This window comes from Chrysochloris asiatica, unplaced genomic scaffold (assembly GCF_000296735.1).
Source record: "Chrysochloris asiatica unplaced genomic scaffold, ChrAsi1.0 scaffold00008, whole genome shotgun sequence".
NCBI lineage: Eukaryota > Metazoa > Chordata > Mammalia > Afrosoricida > Chrysochloridae > Chrysochloris > Chrysochloris asiatica.
The window spans coordinates 16,313,975-16,328,759 of record NW_006408526.1 but is presented as its reverse complement, the minus strand read 5'-3'; the positions used below and the strand labels follow the sequence as shown (position 1 = coordinate 16,328,759).

The 14,785-nt window shown below is 38.9% G+C and overlaps 1 protein-coding gene across 1 annotated transcript in view; it reads left to right on the top strand.

The window, feature by feature from the left end:
- The first annotated feature begins 311 nt into the window (after positions 1-311).
- CWF19L2 (CWF19-like 2, cell cycle control (S. pombe)) overlaps positions 312-14,785 on the top strand; it is a 118,594-nt gene continuing 104,120 nt past the window's right edge. Inside the window, exons 1-2 of the mRNA XM_006833957.1 lie at positions 312-404; positions 12,817-12,927. Of these exons, the coding sequence (XP_006834020.1) occupies positions 312-404; positions 12,817-12,927 (204 nt within the window). The remainder of the gene's footprint in view (positions 405-12,816; positions 12,928-14,785) is intronic.

The following is a 14,785-nucleotide window of genomic DNA, read 5'->3' as shown; positions in this document are numbered from 1 at the left end:
AGCGGAAACCCAAGACAGTCGACAGTATAATACAAAGCTCTTAACAAACGTATATTGACACTAAAACTTCTAGGGAGTCCAATACACTAGTGGAGGGTGACGTTTCAGTTATTCTTAGGTCTCCTGTAACACCTGGAACTGATATCATTACGTATCATTACGGGTTCTTTAAGCGATCTCAGAGCTGCGCATGTTCTACAGATGAAACTCTTCCACTTTCCGTAGTTGGAGATCTTGGTTTGTTTACTAATTTACGACTGTCGTAAACTTGGATTTCCTGACGGCTTCCTAGCTTTACGACGACTACAACTATGGCGGCTGCCAGTGGCAGATTTGAAAGTGAGAGAAGTATAGAAGAGCGTAAAGAACAAACCCGGATTGCCAGGGCCGAAGTGTTGCGCCAGGTACCTCTATTTTGAGGCTTTTGGGATTTCTTTAAAGTTATGGGAGTGGAGAGTTCCCGAAAGCTAGGCCTTCTGCTTCCTTGACCCCTGCACACTCTTAAGCAACTCATCTTATCTGGATGGGATCTTCCTTTGGGATACACCCAAAGTCTTAAGTATCTCCCTCCTTCTGGAGGCTCTGGCTGGCTCCTTTGCTGTTATTGTTCATCCCCCGCTCAGGGATATCTGCTCCTCTTCCTCTTAGTTTTCTTACCTTTTAAATCATCACTTCTTGATTTTTTTTGTCTCCTCGATTGCACAGTCGTAGCAAGTCTGCTACAGTGTCTTACTGACTTAGTTCTTGCTCCTGTTGTATTTGTTAGGAATCTTGAAACCATTTTCATTTTGAGGATCACATATAAAAAACATAGTTTAGACTGTGTTTGAGGACTGTATTTGACTATTTCAGTCTCTTGTCTTGGTGTCAATTTCAGACTTAATGTAAGCCCTTACAGATCCAAACAAGGATTGATACTAAAACCCCAGAAAACTTAGTCCCTGGAAAAAGATTGAGAAACTCATTAAAATTGAGCTGCATAGAGGTAACAAGAGTGGAGGAGGTATACTGTATTGAATTATCTAACAAGCTGTTCAGGATATTTGGTAATGATTTAGAAAACGTGTAGTAGGTGAACAACGTAGAGTACAAGTAAGAAGACAAAGTTTTGTTTGTTTTATGAAAGAAGTTTTAAATTGTTTAAATGCAAATGAGGAGTCAGCATAGAAGAAAAGGTAAAGGATATCGGAAGGGGAGGAGATAATGACTACAGCCCGATTTTAAAGTGGAAGAGTAAGCAGACTCTTGCACACGTGAAAGGTTGGTCTTGCTCCCTGACATAAACATATGTAAGGTGTATGAATAGGAAACATTTTTCATCTTTGACTCTGATCTTTTCAAGCCGTTTGGAGGTTGTGTGCTGTGGCGAGGTGGTGGGTGGTGGTGTGCCATGAAGTAGGTTGCAATTCATTGAGACTATGTGTACAGTTCCCAAGGCTGTAAATCTTCACGGGAACAGAAAAGAAAGCCTCATCTTTTCTGTGGAGTCCTGGTGTGGCGCTGTGGGTTAATGCACCATATTGCAAAGCTGTTTGAACTGCAAGGTTGACGGTTCAAGCTCACCAGCTGCTCCTTGGAAACCCTATACAGGGTCGCTATGGGTCGGAATCAACTTGACGGCTGGTAGTTTCAAAGTGCTGACTTTTGGTTAACAGCCCAGCTTGTAACCCATTATGCTACCAGGGCTCCTTGTGAAAAGAGTTTACTCATTGATATTTAAATATTAATGTTTTTTGAGATTTTGCTGAAACTTGTTGAATATTGTTGTCAAGTAAAAGAGAAGGATTTATTTTTGTAAGAATAGGTAGTAACTCAGCAGTTCTGATATGACAACTGGATAGCAACCTGTTAGATTGCATTGTTGAAAAGAAACTTTGAAAATTACCTACTCATTTGTGTGCAGATGAGAATTGCCTTAAGAACTGACATTTGTTTGCAACATTCATATTAGAATTACCTTAAGTGGTTTAAAAAAATTATTTTGTTGTAATTCGTTTACATTTGTGGGATTTTCTTACTTTTGCTGGTGTATAATAAAAATGATTCTCATTCACAAATGTTGGAAGAAGAAAACTTCCAGTGTGCTCTTGATATTTGAAGAAAAAAAGATTCCAAACTTGTAAATAAGGTAAAAAAAAAAAAAAAAGACTATTCCCTGCCCCCCTTTAATTTATACTAAGGTTGTCTAATAGGCAATGCCTAGGACTCCTTGTGTGGCACTGTAGGATAAGCATTGGACTTCAAACCACAAGGTTGGTGGTTCAAACCCACCAGCTGTTCCTCAAAAGTTCTATACAGGCTCACTGTAAGTCTGAACTGACACCACAGCATTTAACAACAACAATATACCTAGGTATAAGGAGCACTGGAAGTGGAGTAAGTTGGGCTGCTAGCCGCAAGGTCAGCAGTTCAAATCTACTAGCTGCTCTGTGGGAGAAACCTGAGGCTTTCTGTATCTGTAAAGATTTACAGCCTTGGAAATCCTACACGGTAGCCATGAGTTAGAACTGACTCAATGGCACATCACTACCACCACCACCACCATATGTTAGTGTGTAGTTAGTCGTCCTGGTGAGTTGCTGTAGGATGAGCACTGAGCTCGTAATTGCAAGGTTGGCGGTTCATACCCACCAGCTGCTCTTTGGAAACTCTGTACATGGTTGTTATGAGTTGGAACTGACTTGACGGCACTTAACAACAACATGTAGGTAGAGGAGTGAGATGGCACTGTAGGATAAGTACTGGACTACAAACCACAAGGTTTGCGGTTCGAGTTCACCAGCTACTCCACAGGAAAAGCATGAGACTTTCTGCTCCCGCAAAGATTTAAAGCCTTTGAAACCCTGTATAGGGTTGCTATGAGTCAGAACAAACTCCACATCATTTATTTAATGATTATTATTTGAACTTTTTATTGTGAATTGACTTAAGGTTTACAGACAGGATCATTGGCTGTACATTCAACAAATCATGTACCATGTTTCATCTCAATGATTACAATCCCCTCATGTAACAAGTTATCCCACTTTCTTCCTGTGGTTCCTGTTTGCATTCCACCCACCGTCCTATCCCTTCTCAAATTTGTCCTTAGGAAAATGTTGCCCTTTTGCTTTTGAATGATTGACCATACCTTTCTAGTGTTGTTGTCCTCCCTATTTATCTGTTGTTGTTGTTATGTGCGGTGGAGTCGGTTCCGACTCATAGCCACCCTGTACAGGGTTTCCAAGGCTTAAATTTTTACGGGAGCAGAAAGCCTCATCTTTCTCCCGCAGAACAGCTGGTAGTTTCGAACTGCTGACCATGAGATTAGCAGCCCGATTCGTAACCACTACGCTACCAGAGCTTCTTCCCTATATACCTATGTAGGGAAAATTGGCCCATAAGGGTAAATTCCTTTCCAGGACTGAAGAGTGGTGAAGGGCCATAGTCTCAGGTTCAGCCAGTCTCTTTCTGATCAGTAAACATGGTCTTTTTTTTTTTTAATTAAATAAGTTTGAATTTTGTTACACATTTTCTCACATTCTATCTGGGACCTTCGAATGTGATCTCTTCCAGAGCAGTTGGTAGTAGTAGCTGCACACCATTTAGTTCTTCTGGTCTCAGCGTCAGGGAGACTGATGTTCACAAGTTCTGTTAGTCCACTGGACTAATTGATTTCAAGCCTCTTCATTTCTTATCGTTTCTTCTTTCTTCCACACACAGAGAGACCAATAGTTGTACGGTAGATGACTGCTCATGAGCTTTCTAGCTATCAGATGCCACTCAGCCAAGTAGAAAATTGCCTTTGTCTATGATATACCAATTGATCATGGTGTGCTCTAAGACTATGGTCCTGAGTCCCCAGGCACAGTAAGTCATTGTCTTAAGATGTTTGATAATATCTAGAAAGTTTTCCTCATTTTGCCCACTGTGTACTCCACCGCACTCATGGTTGTGTTTTCAGGAAAGGTTGATGCTCATGTACAAGGAATCTTTCAAACTCATATACTTGAGGATATATAATTAATATATATTTAAATATATATCCCACTCTTCCTCCCTTACCCATTCAGTCCATGGTTCAATTCAAGTATCTATGCACAGAACACTGTTGTTCCAAGGTTATATATATAATTATTTACCTCTATCCCCTATAATCCATGCATTCCTCCTCATGTATTAATCTAGCTTCATCCTTCTTCTGCCACCCTCCCTCTTGTATATTGTCCTCCTCACCACCCAAGCTACTGTGTTTACCCTCTAGCCAGTGAATTACTCTCTCTTCCCTCTGACCCTTGATAACCATCAAATAAATTTTATTTTAGTATGAAAACCTTTTCTTAAGTTTTTATACTATGATCTCATCAATGCATGAATACTCCAGGTTCATCCATGTTATAAAGTGTTTCACAGATTCATCATTATTCTTCAACGTTGCATAATATTCCAATGTGCCTACGTACCAAAGTTTATCTGGTTTTCCATTGATAGACACTTAGGCTGTCTGTATTTTTTGCTATTGTGAATAATGCTGTGATGATCATTGGTGTGCCTATATCTGCTTGTGTCCTGGCTTGTATTTCTTAACCCCATAGCCTTTAACAACAGCATACATACGAGTATGAGTGAAAAATTATCCACATTCTGGCTGTAGAATTTATTTTCATCAACTTTTAGATAAGACAAATACATCATTTTTCAACATAATCTCCTTGCTTTTCAATACACTTTGTTCATCTGTCAAGTAGCTTTCTTATTCCCTTACTAAAAAATGTTTTAGGCTGAGCTGTGAGACACAAATGAACTGCTGTCTTCACGTCATCAGCAGAGATGAGTCTTTGCCCTCACATGGCTGCTTTCAGTGGACCAAACAGGTAAAAGTCTGATGGAGCAAGATAAGGAAGATGCTTTAGCAAAAAGCAGAGCGTCAATAGTGTGGGTAGAGGTGTATAAACATGTATTGTCATATAAGATCACAATGCCCTTGGACAGCAATCCTCTGCATTTAATCCAAAGTTTAGGCTTCAGCTTTTTAGTGAGCCTCTCACTTCAGTGAGCACTGTTTATTGTTGAACCTTTTTCCTGATAGTGTTCCAATACTGGCCCCTTCCTTGAGAATGCCAGAAAACTGTAGGCATCAATTTTCCAGCTGATGGTTGACTTTTGAACCTTGTTCTTGGTCAGTGATTGAGCATGTTTCCATTCCATACTCTGCTGTTTACTCTCAGGCTCTTAGTGATAAATCCATGTCTTGTCATTAGTAATGATTTTTTTTTTAAGTGTTTTATTGTGAATTAATGTGATAGTTTACATGGGAGACCATTAGCTTTACATTCATCCTATCGTATATCGTTTCATTGCCATGGTTACAATCCCCTCCATGCATCATCAACCAATCAAAGGGTATATACCCTGCAAGCCTGCCCCCGGTTGTCAGCACACAGCCCTTCTCTCTCTCTCTGGGTCTAAAGTCCCCAGCTGCTCCATCTCTCCATGTCATTGTCTCTGCTTCCATCTCAGACATCACTGCTTCTCTGGGTAGGGTCTCGCTCTCCTCTCTTCTCCCTTGATGGTCCCAGGGACCTCTGCTCCTAGACTGAAAAGTCAATCACTCCCCTCCATTTGCTACAAAACATCTACCTTTACATTTCCAACCCTCACAGTCAGTCCTGATAACAATTATTCACTATTGTATCACAAGTGACCTATCTGGGTCTCCTTTTATCAGCCCTATCCAGACAGATTGGATATGGCTCAGTGGAGATTCTACCTTCCTCCACAGCCTCTGCTCCCTCTTGAAAGCTTGTAAGCCAGTCATTTCTTGCCTTTGTAACCCCCCCCCCCATTTTGGGTAGCCAATGTTCAAGTTGTCCATCCCTGTCTACTCTGTGTATGGAGGTGGTGGGAATGATCCTTGCTTTAATGATTTGTTCCCTTTTTTGAGCTACTGCATCCATAGGTGTAGGGCAAGTAGTAATGATTTTTTAAAGAAACTTTTACTTTTCTTTCAGTATTGGCCCAAATTTTGTTTGCAGATGTCCCAATGCTTCTGTTTATGCTCTTCTGTGAGTTGTTTTGGTACCCATCGCACACAAACTTTTTTAAACCCAAGTCTGTCAAACATTATTTTATAGGCAAAACCATGGCTGGATGATTTGCTGCATGATTCACTGTCACTCGTCTATTCGACGTAATCATCTCATTTGCACGCTCAATGTTGTCACCAGCAGTGAACGTGGACGGGTGCTGTAATATAACTCACTGTCGTAGTTAGGAGTCCTGATGCAGTGCTGTAGGATAATCACTGGACTACTGACTGCAAGGTCAATGGTTCAAACCCACCAACCACTCTTAGGAAACTCTATGCATAGTTGCCATGAGTTGAAACTGACTTGTCGACCCTTAATGACAACATATGTAGATAAATTTTTTGTATCTTTTTAAATTAGCTTTGCCATCTTGCTGGTTCTGTCACTAATGAGATAACATAACATCTGCTCGCTATGTATTAATGTGAGAATCATGTTTCTAACTATTAATATTATATTTTTATAAGTGATAATATAGAAATTTTCCTTAATTCTGTACTATTTTGTGAATGTAATAACTTTTTGAATATATGGAATAAAATGCTATATTTTATGTAAATTCACATATAGAAGTTCAAACTTCAAAAACAAAAAAGAATAAGCAATGAAAAGTTTCTTCCATTTCCGACTTCCACTACTTATTAATTTTTCATGAAAGTAATCAATGCTGTCAATTTCTTGTCTACCCTTCCTGGAATATTATATTTTATTTTGTATGCATATTCAGGCAAATCTTTTTATAATGGTTATTTGCACCTTTTCCTACTTTTTATATTACTCATAACATACTTTACATACTGTTTTGAACTTCGCACCAGTACATATAGAAGTAAAGAGCTTTTTTTCATTTTTAAACAGCTGCATAATATTCTATATTATAGAAACAGCATAATATTCTATACTATATTATTCTATATTATAGAAACAGCATAATTTATGTACTGTTTCTACTGAGTTACATTTAAGCTCTTTTCAGTCTTCCTCAATTCAAGGGAAACTTCACTAACTAACCACTTATGTAGTACCTCAGTTGCACATGGCTTCACTCATTTACACATATGTGAGTATTTTGATGGATGCTCTTTTACTGTCATCATTGATGAAATGAATAACTTTATAAATGATTATTCATGCATATTGTTATATATATCTATATGTATCTATATACATTTGAGTAAATTCCTGGATAGTGGATTTGCTGGGTCAGAGAATATGTACTTTTATCATTTTGACAGCTATACCCAGACTGCTCTCTATAGACCCCAAACCAGTTGCTGTAGACTCATTTTTAACATGGTGATCCCAAGTGTGTCAGAGTAGAGATGTTATCCATATGGTTTGTTTTGAAACTTTTTATTGTCAATTGAAGGGTTGCGTAGAAGTTTGCATTCAACAAATTATACACTTTGTTTCATCTCAATGACTGCAATCCCTTCCGTGTAACAACAGTTATCCCACTTTCTCCCTGTGGTTCTTATTTCCATTTTATCCCCCTTCCCATCTCTTTTCAACTTTGCCCTTAGGTAAATATAAGTATTGCACTTTCGATCTTGAATGGTTGCCCATTCCATGGTGAGTATACCTTTCTAGTGTTGTTGTCCCAGCTATATATACTATCTACTGATTAGCTGAAAATTGGACCACAAGAGAGAGTTCCATTCTAGACCTGAAGGGTAGCTAAGGGCCATAGTCTTGGGTTCCACCTTTCTGTTTCTGAGCAGTAAGCCCAGTGTTCTTCTTCTTTTTTTTTTTTAAAGTAATTTTGAGTTTTGTTCTACATTTTCTCCTACTCTATCCGGGACCTTCTAATGTGATGATCCCTTTCAGAGCTGTTGGTAGTGGTAGCCCGGCACCATCTAGTTCTTCTGGTCTTATTTTCAGGATGACTGATGTTCACATGTTCCTTTGGTCCATTGGACTAGTTGATTCCAAACATCTTCTTTTTCCATTACTCTTCATTCTTCCGCAAATGGAGAGATCAATAGTTGCACCTTAGATGGCCCGTTTAGATGGCCCGTCGCTAATGAACTTTTACGATCCTAGTTGCTACTCACCAAAGTAGGATATAAATACCTTGTCTTTGTAGACTATGTTATGCCAATGGACCATGGTTTTTAAGTCTTATTTTTCAGAGGTAAATGGCTGTGCCATTCTATGGGACACCTCTGGGTAGACTTGAATCTCCTATCTTTGGGTTAGCAGCTGTGTTTCTTGTTTGCACCAGCCAAGGAAAAATTTGATTAGTAATCATCACTGTATAAGAATCTTTTCTCATATTTTTTACATCATGATATGTTTTCATACATTTGCTATATTATTGATTTTGGTTTTGGGAATATACTCAGCAGAACATATACCAAGTAAATAGTTTCTCCATGTCCAATCCAGTGACAGTGATTACATTCTTTGAGATGTGCAGCCATTCTTACTTTCCTATTCTGAGTTGTTCCTTCCCCGTTAATATAAACTCACTGCCCCCTAAGTTTTCTGTCTCATCTTTTGTGTTGCCATTGTTGCATTGTTGTTGTTAAGGGCAGTTCGGTTAGTTCTGACTCAAAGTGAGCCTGTATAGAGTTTTCAAGAAGCAGATCTTAAAAGAATACAGTGTTCATGGAACCCATTCTTTATTAGTTAAGCTAAACTTTTCTATGGTTTTAAGACTTCAGGTAATATAAGGAGGTATCAGAAAGTTTGCAGAAAAATTCCATTATCTTTTAATTCCATTTTCCCCCTGTTTAAAGTCCTTTCATATTTTTGGTTTAATATATAAGGATTATCTCAGGGTAATAGTTTCAGAGGTTCATCTAGCCTCCAGAACTCCAGAAAGCCTGAAGTCTGTGGTAATTTAAAATTCTGTTGTGCATTTCCCCTTTTTTGATAAGGATTCTTTCATAGGATTGTTGATCAAAATAATATCTGAGTATCATGCAGTTCTTAAGATTTCATGCCAAAGGAAGCAGTTTTTGTTGGAGATAATTAGTCACACATTCCATATCTTCCTCCTAGTCTTAACTCTCATGCTTCCTTTTGTTGCTGCAGTTGAATAGAGACCAATTATAGTACACTGCCGCTTGTAAGCTGTTAAGACCTCAGGCGCTACTTAACTGGGATTTTTCCATGAACCCCTGGTCCTAAACCTTGACACCAAGGAACCAAATCCCATGATATGTTCAGAAGCAGCCTCAGAGCTATTATTTTTATTTTCTTAGCTTTGTCATTGTTGTAAATCTATTTGCACACAACTTTTACCATTTCAGCTTTTTATAGGTACAAAACAGCAATTGCATTAATTGGTTGTGCAATCCTGCCCTTAATGCTATTTTTCCAACACCACAAACCAAGAGTCAAAGGTCCATAATCAGTAATCTGCGCTTTCCCCTCCTGCCCGCAGTGACCACTAATAAACTTTGATCTTTATACATTGGCTTGTTTTTGTCTTTTTATATAAGTGGGGCCATGTAATATTAATTCTTTGTGATTGACTTACTGCATTCAGCATAATGTCTTCACTCTGTATCCATATTGTAGCATATTTTAAGACTTCATTTCTCTTACTGGCTAAGTATGCTATCTTATTTTAAAGTAATTCTTGCTCCTTGGAAACCCTATATAGGGTTGCTATGGGTCGGAATCAACTTGATGGCACTTAACAACAACAACAACAAATGTTAATTTACTCTTAGGAAGTTTTGGATTCCAAATCAAATGTTAATGTTTAATAAGGGTCATATGAATGATAAAGTCATATGTATGTTGAAGCTGTATAGGAAAACCTGGGAAGGTGTCAGGGAGAAAATGAAAGAATATAGTAGTTCTCCAGACTTCTAATCTTTATAGCTGTCATGTGTTTTAAAATCTTGTCAAGGCAAGGCTGATGGATTCGGCAAGCAAAGAAACAATGAATCCTTATTAGGTTCAGTTTATTTCTTACATAGACAGCAAAACCTGCAGTAACCAGTGTGCCAGCTTTCTGTGCCCCTTGACTCATAGGATGGCATTAAAACAAAAGGGACCAGATGGCTGCACTTGGATGGCAGGATGCCTTGTACTGAGGAGTCAATCCTGCAGCTAAGCAGTCTTACAGCCTATAGGCATATCCTTAGGAGGGCTAGACAGAAAGCTTCATAGCTCACTGTAACCTGGGAGATGATGAGAAATTTCATGACACTGCCTAAGAAGATACAGAGACAAGTGGGAAATGACTTAGTAGCAACTCTTCAGCAGCCTCCCGTGCTCTTGTTCTATGAGGACTGTTCTAGTAAGACTTAGGTGGTGTTAAGTTTGATTTTGCCTTGTCTGTATGGCCTGTGTGCATACATGCAGGGTTGTCTAGGCGACACCATGGTGGAGCTGTTCCCTTACTCCACTGATTTCGCTTGCATGAAATATACACATTTAATGGTGGTTAAAAACTTCTCTAAGGACAGAATCAGTCATTTGTGTTGCTGCTTTTACATTTTAAGATTTTAAATTAGTAATAATGATGTAAAGATACCTGTTATTCATGTAATCGTTTGGGAAGTATTTATGCCTGTTAATTCAAGAATGAAAACATGAAGCTTTTGGTGAAGCTCTTTTTGGAGTTGAGTATGTCTTCATAACCCCCTTTCTCTGCCTTTTGATACTTCAGAATCCTCTGTTTGGGTCTACCTTCCTTATTTCTAGTTTTGTTGTTGAAGACGAGAATAGTGTAGTACTCCCTTTTTTTCCCGCAGAATGTATTTGGTAGTTTATTTTTTTAAGATGTTTTTAAAATAGGGCAGCCACATAATTGATCTCACCAGTAGAGATCATTTCACAGATGAGACATCTGAGGGCCAGAGAGGTAACAGCTATGTGTGTGGAAGTGTGTGAGCATATTTATGCACATATGCAGTTAATCCTTGAACAACGTGTGGGTTAGGGACACCAACATGCATGCAGGCGAAAATCCACACAGAACTTTTAATTCCTCCCAAACTTAATTACTAATACGCCTACTGTTAAGCAGAAGCTTTACGCATAACATAGTCAATGAAGACAGATTTTGTATGTTATATGTATTAGATACTGCATTCACAAACAGACTGCATTTTCAATATGAGATAAACGTATTTCACAAAGAGTGCAAGGTTTTCACACCTGCTGGCAAAGCTCCAATGATAGTTTAACAAATTTAATTTTCTTTATGTACAGTGGTCAATATGCTGGCATCATTTATCTTGAAATGGTAAGAAACTGCAACAGCATATGCCAGTCTACTGTGCACATCAAGCAATTCAGTTTTTTCTTGTATTGTCATGACTTTTCTCTGCTTCTTGGGAGCCCATCCAGCATCACTAGGGACATTTTTTTTTTTAAATGGGTTCCAGGGTGCTGTTCAAGGTTTATGATATTTTACTAAACAGGATGAAAAATAATGTAAGAGCTTTGAGAAATCACTTTTTACTGTAATAATTAGTTTAATGGAGAGATGAGCTGCTCATGCGGAGATGATAGTGTCACATAGCATTTTAAAATACAATAATAAGTAGACCTGTGTACTTCAGACCTGTGTTGTTCAGGTCAACTGTACTTAGAGAATAAGAGATTTGACAAATTTACTCTTCCTCTTATTATAGAAAATTAGCAAATATACAGAGATGTAAATAAGACAGGTAAGTTTTAAATCCATCTTTCAGAGATAACATTAATATTTTACTGTCTTCCTCTTCTTTTTTTTTAATATGTCCACGCACAAATTCAAATCCTTATACTCTTAACAAATTAGCATCATACCCAAATGTGGTTCTAGTCTGCTTTTGCCATTTCTATTGTAAATATTTTCCCATGCATTAAATATCCTCTGAATACTCGTGTTTTAGGGCTTCATATTATTTAATGTCATAGATATTTCATATTATACGAGGAGACTTCAAAAAGTTCATTATATTTACATTAAAAATTTCCAGGGAATTTTTGAAGTCCTCTTGTATTTATTCTTATTCTGTGGTTGATCAATACAATGTTTTTATTTTTTTACTACTGTAAATAATGCTGTGATGAATACCCTATTAGATAGTTTATATCATTCAGCTTTTATTTCAGCAAACATTCATTGAAGCACTTCTGTGTGAAGACTTCTTGGGGAAATAGAGATGAGAGCTATAGAGCCTTACTTAAAACATACATAGGGAAATAAAGAGAAATTTAGAATATAGCTGTGACAATATTATAGTAGCGATATGCGTAGAATTTGAGAAGAACCATAATGAGAAGGGAGGAAAAACCTCCTGGGAAAGGTTTTCTTTAGGTGACAATTGTTGAAGGATAATTAACATCAGCAGTATGAGTACTTGGGCTTTATAAAGGTGATGCAGTTTTTACAGGACTGGGAAGCGGAGAGGGCCATGAGAGCTGGAGATCGAAGGTGTGCAGATCAGTCTCCTTTACCAAGTCTAAGGCAGTAGCAGTGGAATTGAATGGTGGAGGGAAGAGGACTTTCAACCATATTTGAGGGTATGTGTTTAGGGAGATGTGAGGATCTGTTATGGGCCCCAGGGCGTTCTGTCCCTGATTGGTGGTACAGTTCAGTAGAGATTGGTATTTTGGAAGGAAAGGATGAAAAAAAAAAAATCTTTTCTGTTCTTTGGCAAAAGTAAATTCATGGTAAGGGATAAAAAATTCATTTATCAGACAGTACTTACTATAAAAAAAGTTTAACTTTTTGTTTTCTTTTTTCTGTGGAAAGCGTTTGAATGAGTTGTTAATTATCTTTCCCCATGTTTAGGCTAAAGCTGATTTTGAAAAAGGAGAAAGACGTAAAGAACTTAAGCGACTTCGGGGTGAGGATACATGGATGTTACCTGATGTGAACGAGCGAATTGCACAGTTTTCACAGGTGAATACTAGCATGTTTTCCTGATATAAGCACATCTGTCTTTTTTTTGTATTTATTCAAGTTACTATTGTAAGAACAACTTCATAGAATAGTTTCATAAGTACAAGAATGGGTATCATGTGGTGGTTTTGTGCTGTGGAGTCAGTTCAGACTCATAGCAACTCTGTATAAGGTTTCTGATACTGTAAATCTTTATGGGAACAGAAAGCCTCTTTTTCCCAAAAGCTGTTAGATTTCAACTGCTGGCCTTAAGATAAGTGGCCCAATGCATAACCCACTGCACTACCAGAGCTCCTGGTCACATAATTGGCATTACATTTTCCCAACACTTAATGTACTGCACCACCAGGGCTCCTTATAGTGGATATGCCGCGGAGTCGGTGCCAACTTATAGCAACCCTCTATAGGTTTCTGAGGCGTGTTTGGTGAGTTTGAACTGCCAACCTTAACTTGCAGTGCTATATACCGGGCAGTGCTTCATTCTGTTGTACATACTGCTACGAGTCAGTACCATCTCGACAGCACCTAACAACATATATGTATGTTATGTGAGTATGTTGTTGTTAGGTGCCGTTAAGTCTGTTCTGACTCATAGTGACCCTGTATAGCATTTCCAAGGATCGTCTGGTGTGCTTGAACTGCCGATCTTGTGGTTCAAACAAACCTTGCAGTCCAGTGCATTAACCTGCAATTGATATGAGGATTCCAGAACACTTAATTGTACTCATGCAGAACTTGTACATAAATCAAGAAACAATCATTAGAACAGAGCAAGGGGATACTAAGTGGTTTAAAATCAGGAAAGGTGTATCTTTTCACCATACTTATTCAATCTGTATGCTGAGCATATCATCTAAGAAACTGAACTATATGAAGAAGAATGCAGTGTCAGGACTGGAGGAAGGTTCATTAACACACTGCAGTATGTAGATGACACAACCTTGCATGTTGAAAGTGAAGAGAACTTGAAGTACTTACAAAGACCAAAGACTACAACATACAGTATGGATTGCACCTGGATTAAAGAAAACAAAACTCCTCACAACTGGAGCAGTAAACAGCATCATGATAAATGGGGAAAAGATTGAAGTTGTTAAGGATTTCACTTTACTTGGATCCACAATCAATGCCCATGGAAGCAGCAGTCAATAAATTAAAAGACATGGGGGCTATAGCAGTGCGAAAACCAGGTGGGGCATGCTTCGGTGAGAAGGGAGGGGATTCTCACGAAGGAAGTGTTAATAGAACAACTCCAGAGCTCCGGATCTATCATAAGATCCAGGACGTCAGTTTCCCGCACTTGCAAGTGAAAAAAATCACAATATTAAGGAAAATACAGGCGACTTAGGAATCTGGAGACTGGACTCCCTCCCTCGGCGACTACCCCGCCCCAGCAGAGTTTAGAGGGTGGGGCTAAAACCAGCCTGGCTCAGAAAACGGCGCTTTCAGCACACACACACACACACACAAAAAAAAAGAGATGCGGGAGACTACACATTTCTCCCTCTTTCTCTCCCTGTCCCATCGTCATTTCTCAGCCTGGGCATCAGGCAGGACAGTTTTCCCACTGTACAGAGAGAGGGAGCTTGGTGGCAATTTATGATGTCACCTGCGGACCCATGGATCCAAAAGTTTCCCAGATGAACCCCTCGTGTCAGTGCAGCTTATGAATAGGTTCTGACCACAAGCGACTCGTGCACCTGTGTGGGGTTCTGAGGCTATGGGTCTGAGCGGGGGCAGGGCGCCTCTCCTTTCTTCCGGGTAGCAGCTTGGAATTTCCAGCTATTGCCCTTGCAATCCGCTGCCCAAGCTCCCTGGGCAGGACCAATTCAAAGCAATCTGTAAAACCCCAGCATAA